Source organism: Cydia strobilella, chromosome 26 (assembly GCF_947568885.1).
Source record: "Cydia strobilella chromosome 26, ilCydStro3.1, whole genome shotgun sequence".
NCBI classification, from domain to species: domain Eukaryota; kingdom Metazoa; phylum Arthropoda; class Insecta; order Lepidoptera; family Tortricidae; genus Cydia; species Cydia strobilella.
In genome coordinates, this window is record NC_086066.1 from 3752195 (window position 1) to 3772725 (window position 20531).

The 20531-nt window shown below is 38.5% G+C and overlaps 2 protein-coding genes across 2 annotated transcripts; one reads left to right on the top strand and one right to left on the bottom strand.

Moving 5' to 3' along the window:
• Positions 1–950: 950 nt before the first annotated feature.
• LOC134753329 (gastrula zinc finger protein XlCGF26.1-like) lies at positions 951–11017 on the bottom strand. Its single transcript, XM_063689188.1, has 9 exons — positions 10837–11017; positions 9055–9168; positions 7512–8048; positions 7154–7278; positions 6709–6789; positions 5443–5562; positions 4523–4720; positions 4094–4202; positions 951–2453 (listed from the first exon to the last, which is right to left on the bottom strand). Exons 1-9 carry the CDS (start codon positions 10948–10950, stop codon positions 2388–2390), a joined length of 1464 nt encoding a protein of 487 aa, XP_063545258.1. The 5' UTR covers positions 10951–11017; the 3' UTR covers positions 951–2387.
• Positions 11018–11732: 715 nt separating this feature from the next.
• Positions 11733–14292, top strand: LOC134753049 (uncharacterized). The gene is made up of 3 exons (XM_063688811.1): positions 11733–11958; positions 13761–13937; positions 14216–14292. Exons 1-3 carry the CDS (start codon positions 11862–11864, stop codon positions 14290–14292), a joined length of 351 nt encoding a protein of 116 aa, XP_063544881.1. The 5' UTR covers positions 11733–11861.
• Positions 14293–20531: the final 6239 nt, after the last annotated feature.

Here is a 20531-nt window from a genome sequence, read left to right on the forward strand (position 1 = left end):
GCTTATTATAAGGGCATTCTGACAGGTTTTTCGTATTGAAAACGTCTTATTTAGGCAGATGTACCTAAGGCTAGCGGCGTACAGCAGATAGTGTTTGGCGACTTTGATAATAGATGATAATAGTGTAACAAGATAGTTTTTAGGGTTCCGTAGCCAAAGGGTAAAAACGGGATCCTATATTAGAATCAGAATCAGAATCAGAAACATTTATTGTTCAAACTGTGTAGGTACAAGAAGTATAGTTAGTGCCATGCATTGTCTTTATCACCGACCGGGCATTATTTCATGGTCGGGTTATGGCATCATAGCAAGGAGGCTATGGCGAAATACCGAAATTTATAAGTGTGAAAGAGATGACATATACATTTTATATGAATATTCTTTCTCTTACCCCCGGTCGCTCGGTGGCGCGTCTATAACTACTTGTATAATATACTATGTCTATGATGTATATGGAGTCCCTGACATAGACCATGGATAGGTAAATAATAATAAATAATAATAAATCAGTTTATTAAAAGACAACATAGGTCCACACATTACAATGTAACAAAGCATAATTACAATTAAATAAATTAAATTAAATTAAAAACAGAACAGAGATCAGTAATATAAGCCTGACCAGGTAAAGCCTGACCAGGGATCACGCGCCATGTTGCGGAATTTCACTGGAACTAATTTTTTCATACTATACTGAACTGTCACCCTATACATGAGAATAAACAGCGCCCTCTTGACAATGATCATATATTACTGGTCAGGCTTTATATGTATAATGATTCATTAAAATTCATTATTCATTACGCAGTGATAAAAAAAACAACCAATTACTTATAAATTCATTTATTAAAACTATTTAAAACATACACATAATTTACATTTACACGCCACAAGCTCACCTAAGGACATGTAAAATTTTCTAAGTCCTAACTATACTCCTAAAGCACCGAACTATAGTGGAAAATTAACTGAAATACTCTAAGAACAAATTAAATTACTTTCTGTGAAAATATTTGTTTATTGTGATTATTTTTTTTGTGTTATTTGTGTTATTGTGTTTAGGGATAAGTTCGCATTTGTACAAATGATGCGTTTTTCTCTTGTTTTATGTTTCTTTTTGTACAATAAAGAGTTTTACTACTACTACTACTAATATTTTAATGTAACTTAGTGGTTTCACTCACGTATTTTTAGTCACTCGCGCGACATGTTTCGGAGAGCCTAGGTTTCCATTTCCATGTCGCGCAAGTGACTAAAAATACGTGAATGAAACCGCTAAGTTAGTTAAGTTAATATGTCTCACGATAGTTTAAATTCGAATATTTTAATGTGTTTTTAACAAGTAGAGACACTACTATTTAAACTATAAACGAAATAAATGTCATATTCAAAGGAAAAAATCGGCCAAGTGCGAGTCGGACTCGCGCACCGACGGTTCCGCACTTTTTAGTATTTGTTGTTATAGCGGCAACAGAAATACATATTCTGTGAAAATTTCAATTGTCCAGCTATCACGGTTCATGAGATACAGCCTGGTGACAGACACACGGACAGCGGAGTCTCAGTAATAGGGTCCCGTTTTGACCCTTTGGGTACGGAACCCTAAAAAACAGCCAGCAGCCAGGTGGCCGAGCGGTGCAGGTATCTGTCGCGTGAACGGAGGACGCTGGTTCCATTCCAGCCCTAGGCACTGGAGGCCTTGGTATTTTTTTCCTTTGTATATGACATTCACTTCGTTAATAACGTATGAAATTGTAATGTATCGTATATGAAATATCTTAATTCTGGAGTGACTATTATTTTAATGTCGTCCTGTGGTAACACATTTGTAAAAATGGAAGAAATAACTGAGATAAAACCGAAAAGCAGATTGGTATTGATACTTCTAGTTGGTCAAACCAAACTGTCAGTAAATAAGAACAAAAAAACCGGCCAAGCGCGAGTCGGACTCGCGCACCGAGGGTTCCGTACTTTTTAGTATTTGTTGTTATAGCGGCAACAGAAATACATCATCTGTGAAAATTTCAACTGCCTAGCTATCACGGTTCATGAGATACAGCCTGGTGACAGACAGACGGATAAACGGACAGCGGAGTCTTAGTAATAGGGTCCCGTTTTTACCCTTTGGGTACGGAACCCTGAAAACTATACTCATCCTTTTCTTTTGGGTGCTAGTACTAGTGTAAGACAAAGATAGTATGATACTCTCTGTCTATGTTTGAAATGAGACAGTCCTTAAACAAACTATAATTACGAGTTGAACTTATATGTCAGTACGAGCGAGATGCATAGAAAGTAACTTACGTAGACATTAGCGTATGTCAGTGTTGACACTGTTAGTGACTCGTGGTAAGGGTACTTGTCATGTCTACCGCGGATAGCACTTTTCAAAAGTTAGTCGGTTCGTGTACACTTCGGATGTGCTTCTTCAAACTAGTAGAAGTCAGGAATGTCTGAAAATAAAGAGTCGAATTAGACCGAAAAGAATAGGGGCAAGAATATACTGCAATGTTCCGCCACCAGAGTGCAGCACTAGCCTTTTTAGTAAACCATAGACTAACTTATACATACTGTACCTTTAACAGGTTTTTGACAAATTTTCAGAGATAATAAAATATGACATTGATGCATCAAGACGGTCTGTTTACAGAGTAACTACTGGGAAACGCGAATCCGAAATTTCGCTATCTGCCTCTTTGTCGCTCGAATATGCAAGAGTGACAGAGATGTTAGATAACGAAACTTCGATTTTCTTGCTTCGCGATTCTCTCAGATTGAGGTAATTCGTCAATCTATGCGTCCAAAGTTAAAACGGCCGTTTTTGTTTTGAGTTCATAGATCGACGAATCCAGCAACATAAAAACTAGTTTGATGTGTTCAAAAGGTACTTAAATACAAAATACAGTACGTAGCGACCCCCTTTTTTATATATCTATCGTTAAATCATAGAGTAACTTATACTAGAGCGGTACTGTCATAGTAAATTTTGTAACCACAGTAAATTCACTGCCATCTATCGACACACTTTAAAACTAAAAATGAAGATTTATAAAAATAGGATAAAATGTATTTAAATATGGATAAATGATTTTTTTTATTTGCATTAATTATTTTTATTATTTTCACCCATGCTCTTTCACTGATATGCGTTAAAATTGTTAAATAACAAACGAAACCGTCAACGCCATCTATACGACAGTAGGCCAAAGCTAGTAGCGCCCTCTGAACGAGAATCAAATTTTCTTGATTTTTCGAGGCACGTTTTTTTCTTAGACTCTATCCATCTATTACGGAGTTATATCTATATCTGGTTAAATATAAATAATCACAATTATTTAGCAGTGGCGCTAGTGAGCACGTCGATGGGCTCTTAAACTAACACTACGATTTAACTTTTAGTCACTAGTAACTTTTAGTCACTCGCGCGACATGTTTCGGAGAGACTTAGTCTCCAATTTCAAGCACAACAGTCACGATAGTGATGAAATGAAAATGGAGACCTAAGCTTTCCGAAACATGTTGCACAAGTGACTAAAGATACGTGAGTTTAACCGTAATATGTGTCGTTTTCAAGCAAAAGGTGCCACATTGTCGCTTGCCAATAAGAACGCTCTAACAGTTTATTCCGGGTTATTCATATAAAGATGCAAGCAAATTTCGTCCTCATTGTAAGTGACAATGTGGTATCCTTTGCTTGAAGACGTCACATATTAGCTAAAATCTGTATATATTTAATAATATTAAAGAGTATAAACAGACCACACTAATTTATATATTGCAATTAACCACAGAATAACTAATAGTACTACCGTATTAATAACATTATTTTCAATAATCCCAATCTTGACATATTCTGACAGACAGCAGTCTATCTACGTCCACAACTGGTAATAATAATTAAATTTAACTAATAAGGTTTTTCTAATTAGTTTTAGGCATGTTTGCAACTTGCATGTTTGGTTTAAGTGAAAATGTAAGTTTAATAAGTAAATTAAAATAAATTTCATTAAATTTCCTCGTATAGTAGGCAGTATCAAAGATTAATTTATTATAAAAGAAAGATGTTTAAAGTTTTAAAAATCGAAAATTGTACCTTCTGGCAAAGAGTACAGGAGTCAGGTTCCCTCGTATGCACGGAGCTGATGTGAGACGCCAGGAGCTTCTCTGAAGTGAAACTTTTCAGGCAATGGCGGCACGAGTGACTGAAACATTTGATGGAATAATAATAATTACATCATTATTAATCTGCAATTTGTAGCCACTTTTAAAAATACAATATATATTGATGATTTCGATAGGTGAGATGGTATCTCCGATAACTTAGGTTGATTTTTGCCTCGAATGCTCGCATATATTACATGAATATGGTTTGAAACCATACTAATGCGATATGTGCAGTTCTGAAATACTAAAGCTATATTTTACTGATATTTTATCATTGAGAAAGTGAACAGACTATTATTAAATTAATGCAACCAGACCAGATAAGGTCTACAGTAAGTACAACACAAAAAAAACTTACGTTTTCTTTCCAACATGTGAAGCGCCTTCCAACAGATGTCGCCTGAGCCCTTTCCTTGTTTTATAAGATTTGTCGCATTCGACGCAGTAATGTGGACGGGCTTGTGCGTGTGCTGCCAGATGATTCCGTAGGTTAGAGTTTGCTGCGAAGGAGCGTCCGCATAGCTCACAGGTGTATGGTTTTAGCCCGGTGTGAGTCCTGGAAGGGGGTAATAAATTTATTTTACTATTACTTTCACCTGCAGTAGACAAATAAAAATATTTTTACCTTGTGAGAATAAACAACAACAAAAAAATTGAAAAGTTTTTCTGGAGTGTTATTTTTTTCTAGAGTTTTAGCAATGATATTGTGCGACAGATGACAGAGAAGGGAGAAGGATTCCGTTTTTTTTTCCTTTTGAGGTACGGAACCCTACAAAAAGGACCCCCAAGGGTCCAAAGTTGACGTTTTACGATCCTGTGACCACAAAACGTGTGGCGTAGTACATATTTCAAACTAGGAGACAGGATGTTTAATATTTTGCATCTGTTCAGCGGTCAATAACTGCTATTAGTAAATCCCTCAAATTTAGGGCTCGTAATAGGGGATATTACTGCAATGTTCTGCCACCAGAGTACAGCACTAGCCTTTTTAATAAACCATAGAGTAACCTATACTTTGACAAGTTTCCAGAGATAATAAAATATGATATGGTGTATCAAGGCAGTTTGTTTACAGAGGACCTACCGGGAAACGCAAATCCGAAATTTCGCTATCTGCCTCTTTATCTGTTTCGCGATAGACCCTCAGATTGTGGTAGTGGCGACCCCTAGGCAGAGTTTCGCGTAATATTCCCTATTGTGATTTTGAAGTTGGGAAGTAGCGTCGGCAATGAAAGTGAAGTTTAATATTTCACTTTTGAAAAAAACTCACTCTATTACCTGGTATGTATGGCGAGTCGCTGTTTGGTCTGAAACTTTTGATTGCAGTACGAACAGACAAACTTCTTTTCTTTTCTGTAGTGCACGCCCCTTACATGGTTTTCCAGCGAATTCTGGTTTCTGTAACAAAATTTATATTTACTTTTGAAAATGATATTTGCAAAATTAAAACTGCAAATTTAATTCAAGTAAAAATGTGACAATTTGTAACAAACTAACAGCGCTGTGGCGTACCTAAAGGTTAAATTTCGTACGGTAGGTGAAGGTTATAAGGCACTCTCCACAAACTTTGCAATGACAAAGTGTGGAAGTGCTACCGTAAACGTCAAACCCACACTTTGTTCTAAGTCAGTGCAGCGTTAGCTTAGACAGACTAGTTTCTTTTGTTGTATTCCTAAATTTGATAAGCAATATTTTGTTTATAGTCATTCTACTTTTTCATGATTAATCTATTACCAGAAAAAAGTATGGTAGATATTGAATTCGTGTACAAAAACTGTATTCCCAAATTGTACCAGAACATAATAGTAGGAATTTGCCGATCAAAATTCATGTATTAATATTGATTAATATAAAAAGACGGTAACACGGTGGTAAATGCATTATATTTATACAAATCGGGAGACAATCAAGGACCACTGTGTTATACAGTGATTAAGAATATTTACAGTAGTGATGTATTGAACAAAGCTTTCGGAATGAGGTTGGCCGGTCTTATCTTATCTTATCTTATGGCGCCATCATAGCTTGCCCTATCAATCCCTAGAATTGTGTCAAATTTTTGTTTTTTTTAATGCCCTGGATGCCAGCCCTTTAAGCCAAATCTCATAGAAAAAGGGGCAAGCGATGATGGCGCCATCTCTGCAAACCTTTGACAGTTGCCAACCCCATTGATAGCCTAATAAAGCCTCTTTCTCAAACACAAAACAGAAAATGAAAGTAATTGCCAAGTATTCTAAAATATGCATTTTACGAAAAAGTGTTTTGACAACTTATATACAACAGAAAGTAGAATGGCCGAATATTATATTACAGTACATATGGTGCTACTTTCTCGCACTAGTGCGTAAAGAGCACTTTTCGTGCATATGTCGAAAGTTTAAAGGGCCATATGGACTGTAAAACGTTGTATGATACACGTGCGAATAGGTAATTCGAAACTCGTGTCGATTTAAAACACTCCCTGCGGTCGTGTTTTAATTTATCGCCACTCATTTCGAATTTCCTCTTTTCCGCACTTGTATCGTAAATAACTATTGTACTTACGTAAATATTTTCCCGCAGAGCGAACACACGCCAGGACTCGCCTGTCCGCACTTACGCCGGTGGCTCTCGCAATCGCTATACCTGCAATAATTAACTATGACAATAGGCACAGAATAAGGAATTATATACACAAAAAACCGGCCAAGTGCGAATCGGACTCGCGCACCGAGCGTTCCGTACTTTTTAAAATTTGTTGTTATACCGGCAACAGAAATACATCACCTGTGAAAATTCCAACTGTCTAGCTATTACGGTTCCTGAGATACAGCCTCGTGACAGACAGACGGACAGCGGAGTCTTAGTAATAGGGTCCCGTTGTTACCCTTTGGGTACGGAACCCTAAAAATTGGGTTTCTGTCAGATACTAACCTTTATTTACCCAGTTTTCGATAAACATTGAGGCGTAACTTTTGTAAATACACTAGCAAATAAAATAACTGCATACCGTGTAACGACGGCCCCACACAGGCGACAAGTGAAGCGACGCGCATGTGCCAACGCGTGCTGGGAGAGAACTAAAGCGGTGCTGAAGCGAAGATGGCACAGCGGACATTCATGAGGGCTGTGGGACTGTAAGAAAAAAAATGTTACAAAAACAAACTGAGAACAAAGAGGATATAATAGGATAGAGCGGTACTGTCATAGTAAATCTTGTAGCCACAGTAAATTCACTGCCATCTATTGACACACGATTAAAACTAAAAATGATGATGTATAAAAGTACCATAAATTGTATTTATATAAGTATGGATGTTTTTTTTATTTTCATTTATTATTTTTATATGATTTTGACCCATACCAACCTCCTGATGCCTCTGGTTGTGTTCTTCAAAAACATCTTTAGTCACAAAACTGATGCCACAAAACTCACACTTGTACTTTCTGCTCAAATATTTCTCTGATTTCTTCTTCTCATCCAATTCTGCTCTCTGCTCTTCTATGCTTAACACTTTCAGTGTAAAATTATACTGTTCACATTTAGCATATAATTTAGGGTTCACCTTTCTTTTAGGTCTGTCTAAAATATCTGTTTCAAGCGTTTCATCTGTATCTTTTTCAAAGTCAAATTCATTATCATTTTCAATATCATTATCTGCTACATCAATATCTAAGGATTCTACTTTTATTTCTTCAATTTTATATTCACTTTCATGTTCATTTTCTAAATTATCAACATGTACATTTTCAGTTTCTTTTAAATCTTTTTGTTTGTTTTTAATTTTACGTTTTGTTTTTAATTTCGTTTTTCTTGTGTCTTTTGTTAGTGAAGGAGGAATGTCTGTATGTTCGTTGTGGTGAAAAGAGAGAGCAAAATGGCTTGTTCTATGTTCTTCCTTATTCTAAAAAAAAAACAAGATATTTCTCTGAAGTCATGTTGTTTTAGTACTTTACAATGAACAATTTATGAAGGCTACCGTTTTTGTGTTCACCAGTTGGCGCCACTGTAGATGTAGGTCCAGAAAAACAGCTCTCAAAATTCTTCTATGCTTATTTTTATAAAATCGATATGTTCTAATATACACAAATGTATTTTAACGTCTAAATGTGCCATTTTTTTTAACCTGGTTAATTTTGCGAATATTTTAGTTGGCTCTTTTTTTAAACCACTAACATTTATTGAGCTATATCTATTGTTTACCATGATTAATCCAAGATGGACAAAGATATTTACCACAATTATGAATAAGGAGTAAAAATTCCCGATAAAAAAGCTTGAAACCCCCAAAACTTCTATGCATTTGACATTTTGAAAGGCCTCCATTTACACTAGGGCCCCTAGCAGCGAAATTAAACGCAGTAGCCCTCATTGATATTAATCTCCGTTTGGTTATCTGTTAAAACAAGTAGAAGAGAATTTTACTTGAATAGTAGGCCAAAAAAAACTAAAAATTACCTTGACACACTAGCGGGAGCATGCATCAAACCGTAAAATAGGCTACTAAACTGAAAAAGTTAACTCTTAGCTTGGCAACGTCAAAAATATTGGACGTAACCTTTGACTGTTTATTAGGGTTCTGTACCCAAAGGGTAAAAACGGGAGCCTATTACTAAGACTCCGCTGTCCGTCTGTCTGTCACCAGGCTGTATCTCATGAACCGTGATAACTAGACAGTTGAAATTTTCACAGATGATGTATTTCTGTTGCCGCTATAACAACAAATACTAAAAAGTACGGAACCCTCAGTGCGCGAGTCCGACTCGCACTGGCCGGTTTTTGTTTTTTTTTCTCATTTCAATCATTGCTCCTATAGAGGGCCAAGGAAGTTTGACCTCACATTGTTCCATGTTTTCTGTTGATTTAAGGGTTAAGAATGTGGTAAATAAGTACTATTTCTTGGTGCTCACCAGTTTGACCTGAGACAGGTAGGCGTGGGACTCCTCAGCAAGTAGCACAAGCCTCATAATCTTCTTTAATGTGGAACCGCACCACCCACAGAGCCAAATTCTTATAGGAGGTTCCTACAAAATAGAATATGATGAGTGAGTGTACCCTGTGGTTTTGGGTGCAGGAATGTTGTACACTCGCCAAAAATAAGTAAAACTGTAAAAAAAAATCTGATTATTTTCTGAAACGGGATTTTTCTGACGGATCTTAGGCAAGTTGTAGTCAGATTTGTTTTTATTCGCTGACGACACAAAGATTATGGGAAACCCTCTTGTTAGCCATAACATCATATAGCAGGACTTAGACCGCATTTATCAATGGACCAAAGATTGGCTTATAACCCTCAACGCAGACAAGTGCACTGTACTTCATATAGGAAAAAAAAACCCTAAGCAGACATAATATTGGCTCCAAAAATTTGCAAAGTGTTGCTTCCCAGCGAGATCTTGGTGTTGTTATAGCTGATAACTTAAAATGGAAGGAACACATTTTGGGTTTTACCAAAAAGGCTAACTCTATTTTATATATGATTAAGAAAGCTTTCCGTGATATGGATAAGAATATTTTCATTAAACTCTATAAAACATATGTAAGACCCTTATTGGAATATGCCTTCCAAATTTGGAATCCATATTTCCGAAAGGACATCAACCTTATTGAAAGAGTCCAAAGAAGAGCAACAAAATTGGTGCCATCTCTTCGCAACCGATCTTACGAAGATAGGTTAAAGGAATTGGGCCTGACAACCTTGGAGCAGAGAAGGCAACGTGGTGACTTAATAGAAACATACAAAATACTCACAGGACACTATAATGTACCCGGGTTGAGTGACATTTTCACTCGGAATATGAATGACAGACTGAGAGGACATTCTCTGAAGCTGGCACGGACGCAGAGTAGTAGCAACCCAAGACGACACTTCCTGTCTAACCGTGTAGTGAAAGTGTGGAACAGTTTGCCCGAATCCGTAATCAGTGCGCCTTCAGTGAACTCCTTTAAAAACAGACTCGACAAACATTTTACGAATGGACAGAACACAAGTGCAGGACATTGATATGCACGTATCAGCTATTTTAAGCTGCCTGTGCATTCGTATATAATAATAATATAAAAATAGTAACTATTTTAACATTTCAGTCCCCTCACATCACAAAACCTATCTAATAAATAGGCCTTTGTCATCTGTGTCAGATGTTTCAAGCAGCATCGCTGTTACGAGTGTTACAACACTTGCGTTCGTGGCTGTAAAGCCCTATACCTATCTGGACATATGGTATACAACACTGGGGATCAGCCAGCAATTCTAACCTTGAGATCTTTCAAAGATGCCCGATCTCTGCCCGAAATAAGGAAATACATGACTACCTACATATGTACCTACTAGTTGTAGGAAAGTTTTAGTACTGGACTAAGTTGGGTAGTTTTTACGGAACTTTTTTTAATGTCCAATGTAAAGTGGAATCCAAATTTACTAAGACATTTCACACAATTTACTAAAACAGACACACATCAGAAATAGGCGGGTTACGAGCCGCCTCGCGAGGAAATTGTCGCCCGAAACAACTCGGTCTGTGCAGACTTGCCTCGCCTGGGGCATTGTGGCCGCGAATGTTTTTGCCTCGCCCGAAGCACGTCTACACAGACCGACCGAGCTGCATCGCGTGGCAAATTCTTCGTGAGGTAGCTCGTTCTATGTAGAACCAAATAATAAACAAAAGCTTGTAAGTACGTTAAGTACGTACATGCATTCCCAAAACATGACTGAAAAACTTATTCAGTGGTGGGTTATCGAACAGCTCAGTCTGTGTCTTGCTGTTCAAACAAATTTTACACAATTTCGAATCAGTTTCACTCATATTTAAAGCATTTATTAAAATTTTATATTAAGCAGCGTAGAATGTTATTTCATTTTGACAAGTTTGATTGATCTCGACTTGACAACATGACAACTTGACAACAAAAATCAGTCCAGACGGGATGATCAATCGACCAATTTGATCAGATAAGAAATTGGCGTCAACCTCATCTAGCGTATGCCCCAAACGCGCATATACGCTAGTCACAAATTGGTATTATTGCGTTCGCACCTCCATTTTATCGTTCATAGTTTAGCTTAGTTTCGTTTATTTATTTCATAATGATAAATTACAGATCTAAGATCTAATCTAAGCATACATAGGGACAGACATCCATCCAGACAGCTTTTTAGAGCGGTAGGCAGGACTAGTAAGTATTATATTCTTTGGGTAGGACTGTGTGGGGGATGGTAACCTGGGGAAAATCCAGGACCTTCCGCACCACACGAGACGGTTTTGCTACGCTGAGATCATCCAGACAGCAGGAAGCGACTTTGTTTTATACTATGTAGTGATAGTGATAATACTCATAATAAAAGTGAAATCGATGAGCCAAATTGGCGTTGCGTTCACACTACCTGATTTGAAAAAGCTTTAGAGAAAGCGAGAAAGAGATATGCTGATGCTGACCGGACCTACGCCCGCCCGTCTGTTGCAGTATATACTTACTCTTTGGTCATAACATGACACTGACAGCACGTTTATTTTAAAACGCTACGCTTGTAGATCTGTGGTAATGGTAATTTTTCAGTCCGAAACGTGGTTATTTATTTTATGATTTTTCTTACATTACCATTACTTTACTAATATCAAAAGTCTGTCATATGTACCAACCTGGTTGGCCAGACCGCCAAAAAATAAAAGATGAAGAAAAGAATTTGTATTAAGTTGTGACGCGAATGATTTGAGACATGGAGTTGGAGGGAAGTGGTGCTGACACAGGCGGCATGTCGCTGGCGCCTGTGAAGGAGGAGCCCGAGAATGCAGTCACGGAACACTTGGACCTCGGTGGGTTTATAGAATATAATAACCAAGATCCACTTCTTTATAACCAACCACGTACGGTGGAGTTCATAAACTTCTTTACAAACCAACGTTCCAAAATTATATTTGTTACACGACCTTAAGCGGGATTTACATTACGAAATTAGTGGCGTGAAATTGATTTCGTTACAGTAGTTTTACCAACAGTTTCACGTGTAATTTAATATTTTCGTAATGCATGCATTAAGGCCGTTCCATCGGTTTGCCGCTATCACTGTCACATTTCGCAAGAAAGAACGGGAAAGATCATATGCGCCAAGTGTCAATTTTGATCGAATTTTGTCGGTTTTTATTTATTTTAAAAACGTTACCTTACAATATCGAAATTCGAAAGCTATGAAAATACTATTTAAGTTAAGATTGTTTTTTCTTCTTTTTTTGTTTATAGTATCACATACTATATAACCGAGTAAAGTAGGATTAAAAGTCTGAGGTAGAGGTTACTTTGGGAATTAATTGTATTGAGCGAAGTGTCATAATTCGTGTATCGGAAGCTATGTTGTTAAAGATAATATAGTCAAGAACTACATATATTTTTTCCACGTCTACAAATATCAACGCCTCTTAGAAAAACATGATTGTATAAGGAGATTTTTCGCCTTCTGGCTCAGGGAACCGCCTTAACTTCATGAATGCAAATCAATTTCGTGCCCTGCACGTATTTTTGGTAACATTAGTGACATGCAACTAATTTCGTAGTCAGGGCCTGATTTACCCACAGGCTAATAAAGCTAAAGCCAAGGGCGCAAGGACCAAGGGGCGCACAAGGGGGCGCGGCGGCGGCTCTGAGTAGAGACAAGCTGGGGGCGGATTTACATAGTTAGCATAGGGCCAGAACTTTAAGTCAGGCCCTGTTCGTAGTGTAAATGCGACGTGAAAAACTAGTGTCGCGAAATTGCCTGTGCTGTACAGCGTATTAGTATTAGCGACAGGGCCCTGAACTGAACATATTTCAGTAACAGTATATAGTTGATGATGATGATTTGTTTTAGATCTATGTTATCAATACCAGGGATCGGACAACCCTTTCCGCGATAAAACCCTTCCAATGGGCGTCACTTAAACACGGCTAACACATTGAAAGACTTTCCCTTTTGAACTGCAAGCCCATTCATACCCCTTTGACTAACCCTTACCGAAAAACTAACCAAAAATAAGGCTAGCCCTTAATAAGGGTTACCCTTATCTTTAAGCGCTTGTTATAAAGGTTTCCCTTTGCGTGAAAGAGACAGGATTAGTATATATCTGCGCTAGTGTATGAAAAGGAAAGAAAATACGTGCCTAGTCAAAGAACGCCGCCGACGATCGCTCGGATTCGAAGTAATGTGCATAGATTAGTATATGTTATTACTGGTAATGTGTGTTTTATGAACAAGGTAGACGACTTAAATTAGCACGCTTATATGCTAAAAGGGAAGCCCTTTATAAGGCTAACCCTTATAAGCAATATGCAAGGTGTTGGTGAGCGGATGATAAGGGTTTTGTAAGGGTATTTGGGCTACCGATTACTCAAATGTGGTAGCTTTATATAAGGGTTTTTAAAAGCAAAATGTTTTCGTCTGTCTAAGGGTATGATGAGTTAAGCCTTATGCAATACCCTTATAAAACCCGGATAAGGGATAGCGGGCCGGTCCCTGATCAATACAAAATAATGGAAATTTCTTCTTACTTTAAATGTTTTTTTTTTCAATTTTCATTAATACAAAGTTCTACAAAGTATCTTACTAACAAATTTATCCAATAGTAATTATAAACTGTTGTTTCAGCCACTGTTAAAGAGGAAGGGGAATGTGTGGATGAAGAAGAGTGTGTGAAGGAGGAGTGCGAGGATAGCACAGTGTGTGGCGTGAGCGAGGCAGCCATGCTGGCCGGCTTGTACACAGACCATGTGGTTAAGGATGACCTCGTACTGGGGCCAGAGCGCCCACACCGCCCCATTAGTTGTGACCACTGCAATTACCAGTGCAATTGCAAAAAGTCTTTACAGCGTCATATCATATCAAGACACACTGGCGAAAAGTGTCAGTACTGTGACTACAGGAGCTCTGTTAAAAGCACCGTACGAAGTCACGAAATACGAAGACACGAAACGGCACGTACTGAAAAACTTTTTAAATGCAACTACTGTGATTACAAGTCTAAATATAAATCATACTTGCCGGTTCATGAGATGACACACTCTGAACAAAAGTTGTTTAAATGTGACCACTGCGATTATCAGTGCAAAACCAAAAGGTATCTACAGCGTCACATGAGGACACACACCGGCGAGAAGCCTGCTGCGTGTATAAAATGTAAGCACTGTGATTACAAGTGCATTAGGAAACAAAGCTTACAGGATCATGAGAGAAAACACACTGGCGAGAAGCCTTTTCAGTGTAGTCTCTGTGACTTCAAGACTAACTATAAAGGCAACTTTTTTTTTTTTATCCTATCTGGCTTTTACTCCCCGCAATTTTGCACGGGGTGAATTTGCCAATGTCGGTTTTTGACTTTCACACGTGAGGAGAATGTTCGGTAGTCTGGGAGGTGTGGTTGGGAAAACCTAAAAACGAATAATTGTTATGAACATCACAGACAAACACATGACGAATACAAAAATTAGTAGAAAAGCGGGAAGTGGGTGACAGAACGTTAATAGTGCCAACATGAAGGAAGTGGAAGAGAAGAAAACGATATATAAAATAAATATGAAGTATAGAATAAAACATAAATAATTAGACGCATTAGATTATAAAAGATAAGACGCTATTTAGAGTTTAATGTTGTTCGTTTGTAAATATTTAATGAGTATAGAAGTAAGCCTAGTATCCATGTGACAAAGCAGTGAGCTAAAGCATATAGGTCGTGGAACATTTTCGGGTAATACATCGTACAGTGAATAGCTACACCCTGAACAAGCAAAGAAGATGTGGTCCAAGTGTGGTCGGTTCATGAGATGACACACTCTGAACAAAAGTTGTTTAAATGTGACCACTGCGATTATCAGTGCAAAACCAAAAGGTATCTACAGCGTCACATGAGGACACACACCGGCGAGAAGCCTGCTGCGTGTATAAAATGTAAGCACTGTGATTACAAGTGCATTAGGAAACAAAGCTTACAGGATCATGAGAGAAAACACACTGGCGAGAAGCCTTTTCAGTGTAGTCTCTGTGACTTCAAGACTAACTATAAAGGCAACTTACAAACTCACCAAATGAAACACACGGAAGACAAGCCATTTAAATGCAATTACTGTCATTACAAGTGTAAAATAAAGGCACACCTAAAGCGTCATGAGATGAGCCACTCCAAACACAAGTTGTACAGATGTGAACACTGCGATTACCAGAGCAATTGCAAAACGGCTTTACGGACTCACCTGATGACACACACTGGTAAAAAGCCTTTTAAATGTAGGTTTTGTAAACACAAGAGCCATAGTAAAGTCTACATACACAGACACGAGATGATACATAATGATGAACAACGTTTTAAATGTAACTACTGCGATGACAAGTGCCCTTTTAAAACAATACTACAGAATCACGAGACGATACACACCGGGCACAAGTTGTTAAAATGTAACCACTGTGACTACAAGTGCAATAGCAAAACAGTTTTGCGGGTCCACCTGATGATTCACACTGGCGAGAAGCCTTATGAGTGTAAGCACTGTGAGTTCAGGACCCGCTGTAAAAAATATTTACGGAAACACGAAATGGCACACATTGGGAAAACGCCTTTTGCTTGTAGTTACTGTGACTTCAAATGCAAAAGCAAAAAAATCCTACGAAATCATCAAAAAATCCACGGATGAAATGCTGTTTCTCCAACTTTGGGAAAGACGAAGTATTTTCTCTACTCTAGTTCTTCAATCGGTCAATGAAATGACTGACAGTGATACATTAAAGGAGTATGGGGTATAATATATACTTTTTATCTACTCATGTACCCGACGCTCTTTGTTTCCCCATGGTAGGCTACATGAAGTTAAGTGAGGCGAATGTTATCGTTTAAATTTACTTATAATTTAAAATATGTATTTTGAAGTATGGGGCTAGTACTGCTGGCCTGATGGCTCGCACCACCGTGCGCTCTAATTTACTACACCTACCCTGTTTTGTTTTAGATTATAAATAATTTTATAACCTCAAAAGTAGTGGTCGAAGTGTCCATTTTATTTAGTAGTTTTCGCTTTGTGGTTTAAAATTGTATGTATTTTATTATTTAAATAGTACTTCTATGAATTAAATAAGTAGGTAATTGGTTACTTTTAATTTCAACCCTAAACAATAGGTGACTGTAAAGTATTAATCATGGTATAATAAAATCAAGTTACTCTCTTCCGAGACTCGCGAACCACGTGACTGACACAAGCCTACGTCATCGTGCTATTAAAAGGTTCACGATGACGTAGTTCGCGAGTCTAGGAAGAGAGTACCAGGCGGAGTATATTATTATACCATGGTATTAATTGAAATAGTTTATGTATTTTAATGAAAATGGGGGGCACTCCATATAGGTAATGTAATTATAAGTGAAAATAAACAAGTATAATCAACGTTTTTTGCAATAGCAAAACTCTTTTGCGGGTCCACCTGATGATTCACACTGGTGAGAAGCCTTATGAGTGTAAGCACTGTGAGTTCAGGACCCGCTATATATATTTTTTTAATAAAATTAATGTATAAAAACATAATTGTTAATTTAATTACATGATTTATAAATTTGCAACATTTAATATTTAAGTTGTTTGCTTGATCGGACGTTGAGGAGGAAAGGGGACGGCCGCTTCTCCATACGAACGTAGTCCCCATTTTCCTCTGTGGATATTGGCATTATGAAAAATATTTTTACATAATTTGATGTATATTAACCATAACTATGCCCCTACGTTTGACTTATTCGATTTTTGGATTATTGTAAAAGTTAGGAGCGCAAAAATGATTTCATATAAATTTTTAAACGCCCATAACTCTTATAATGATTTAAAAAAATCAAAAGAATCTAACGTACGGGCATAGCTGTGATTGATATACAACAAATTGTGTCAAAATATTTTCAATAATGTTAATATCCAGAGAGGAAAATGAGGACTAGTAACGTTTGTATGAAAAGGCGATTTCGCGCGGGTCCTCCACTTTCATCTTAAGCGACCGCGACGATCAGCGGCGGTAGCACGGTCGCATTTTTACCGCTTGTCACCATGCATGTCACGTTCTAACAAGTATGTAAGTGCGAAAGTGACAGGCGATAAAAATGGAACCGTGGAAATGGAACAGCGCCACGTGGTGGTTTCGAAACGCAGAGACGTCGCGCGCGGGGCAGAAATTTTTGTAATATAGTTAGTCCAACAAAATTGGCAGTAAATAATAACAAAAAATACTATACTCATCCTTTTCTTTTGGGTGCTAGTACTAGTGTAAGACAAAGATAGTATTATTCTCTCTGTCTATGTTTGAAATTAGACAGTCCTTTAGCTCGCTCCAGACTACGTGGCGCGAAGGAGCGAACGCGAGTGTTGAGTCGATTTCGCTGATTGGCGAACTAGACTCCACACTCGCGTTCGCGGCTTCGCGCACGAGTGTGGAGTGCCCTTTTGAAATAGAAATAGAAATGTTTATTTGCCAGAATACGTTACAATTAGGTCTTAATACAGTTTTAGTCAGTATTCAGTCGACATAAAGCCAACATGCAAAACGTTTGTAAATTACATTTACAAGTAGGGTACATCAGGTACATGCATATAATTTAAATAATCCTAATGCAACAACGTCAATTCATTACAAATAAAATTAAAAATATAAATACTTATAAATTGCACATTGACAAACTATATTTAGAATTGCGTGGAGCGGGTAAGTGTAATAAAAGGTTTTGACGAGGATAGGTGCATTTCATTTAAAGAGGCCTTAATTGAAATCCCTGCAGATTTATTATATGTAATATGTAAAAAAACCGGCCAAGTGCAAGTCGGACTCGCGCACTAGGGGTTCCGTACCATTACGCAAAAAAATCACGTTTTTTGTATGGGAGCCCCACTTAAATATTTATTTTATTCTGTTTTTAGTATTTGTTGTTATAGCGGCAACAGAAATACATCATCTGTTAAAATTTCAACTGTCTAGCTATCACGGTACATGAGATACAGCCTGGTGACAGACGGACAGACAGCGGAGTCTTTGTAATAGGGTCCCGTTTTTACCCTTTGGGTACGGAACCCTAAAAAGCTTGTATGGAAAATATCGCTTTTTAGCGATAACACCGCCTGTTGTTAATACCTATAGTACAAGTATCTTCTTAGTAGTTTGTGATCGTCGACAGGCCTTAATGTCGCATCCACACACTCGCGAGGCGCCTCCTAGAGGCGCTCGGCGCGAGTCTTGGCGAGTGAGTGCTAGCCATCCACACCAAAGAATATAATATGAGCCACACTCTCGCGAGGCTCCTAGAGGCGCTCGGCGCGATTTTTGGGATCCCAAAGTGGAGCACATCTCGTTACTCCACTCCGTCATTATAAAGAAATAACACGTAGGTTAGGTCGTTACTCTGCAGCAGCAAACACAAAGGAGCGAGCGCGAGAGTGTGGATGATTCCCTCGCCTCACCCCCTCGAGGCCGAAAAACCGACAAGAAGCGCAGGGCCTGACTTAGGCCCGTCTGCAACAAACGCCGTCTGGCGTGTGAGAGAGACCACTATAGTGCATTTCCATAGTATGCATACGTACGTCGCGTACAGCGTCACGCCGGACGCGACCTACGGCGTTTGTTGCAGACCCGGGCCTTAAGGCGTAACACACCGTCGCACCGCACCAAGGTCATTGTCTGACGTAGCCATAAGAGCGAGAAAGAGATATACCAGAGCTGTAACAGACAGGAATACCGGACAGAGATGTTTGTCCTATCCAAGGCCCGGTTCGATCGCGTAGTCCGCCGTAGGACGCAGTTATAAGTAAGAGCGAAAAAGAGAAATGCTGGCCAGGCCAAAATCACAGTGTGTACGCCCGTCTCTTTAAAGTGGTTGGTTTCTCCTATATATTATACTACTCTTTGGTGTTCAGTCAAGCTTTGCTGTCACTGTCCAAAAGATCTCTCCACACTCGCGTTCGCGGCTTCGCGCCGCGTAGTCTGCGGGCGCAGCATGGTTCCATTTTTATCGCCTGTCACTATTCCTGTCACTTTCGAACTTACACTAGACAACGTCCATAATGTTTATTTGGGGTCGCCGTCATCGAAAACGATGAGGAGGACTATATATACTTGTTAGAACGTGACACTCGTGACAGGCATGGTGACAAGCGATAAAAATGCGACCTTGCTACAAAGAGTAGTATAATATGATAATCACTTCGTTTTTCACTGTCAAGGAAGTCAGTCCTATACATATATTATTATACTCTTTGAGTCAGTCAGTTATTCCAATCATAGAATAACTCACTAATCATCACCAATAAAATCGATTATAATTATGTTCTTTGCAGACTTGAATCGTTTCTAATTTGCATTGTCACAACTCTATAATTGCTTTTTGACATGTGTCACCCTACCCTTCCAGTTTGAAAAGTACTATAGCACAAACTACTAAGAAGATACTCATTTTCCTTGATTATCCCGTCTGGACTGACCTTTATTGTGGTGTGGAGATACTTTTTGGCGTGAAGTAGGTGTCTATGGATGGTATAGAAAGGATCGCAATCTCTGAAGGTCCCTCTACACTCATGCGCGAATCACGGCAAGAAGCCGCGAACGCGAGTGTGGAGTCTAGTTCGCTAGCAGCGAAATCGACTCCACACTTGCGTTCGGGGCTGCGCGCCGCGTTGTCTGGAGCGATTGTTGCAAAAGTGACGAGCTTTCAGCAGAGCTGTAAATAATAGTTCCAAATCTCTCCGGTGGCGCTAGGTAGGCTCTGAGACCAACGAGTATTGTAATATATAGAGACTCTATGACATGAACCATAGAGGTATAATAGTGTAGAGATTAAATGGGGGAGGGGCAGCATATAACCCGACCAAATTACGTAGGTTGTTTCTGGTATGTTGTCAGGAATGTTAAAACGTGTTTTTAATTGTGTCGCATTGCGTATGTTCTGTCCCTCACGGTCGCACGGGTGCACATCTATATAAAATACTAGGTGTATGGTCTAGGTACATGTATTTTCACATTCGGTGCATGGTGGCGCCGCCTATTTACTGTTTTTTATGGTCACTTTTTGAACATGAAGATTCATTTCATGTCATTCACTCATTCATGTCATTGAGGAGAATTGCTCACAGACTAATAAGAGATACTATCATTCATGGAGACTATATAAAGGAGCCAAATCTCTATGTATGAAAAGTGTCCATCAAAAAACAGTAATTAGGCGACGCCACCATACACCGAAATACTATCAAAAACAACCTACGTAAATTGGTCGGGTTATTTGTTGCCTTATATGGTTCATGTTATACTCATGTCCCAGAGCCTAACTAGCGCCACCGGAGAGATTAGGAACTATTATTTAAAGCTGAAAGCGGTCACTTTTTGCTTTTGCAACAATTCTGCCATAAGAGA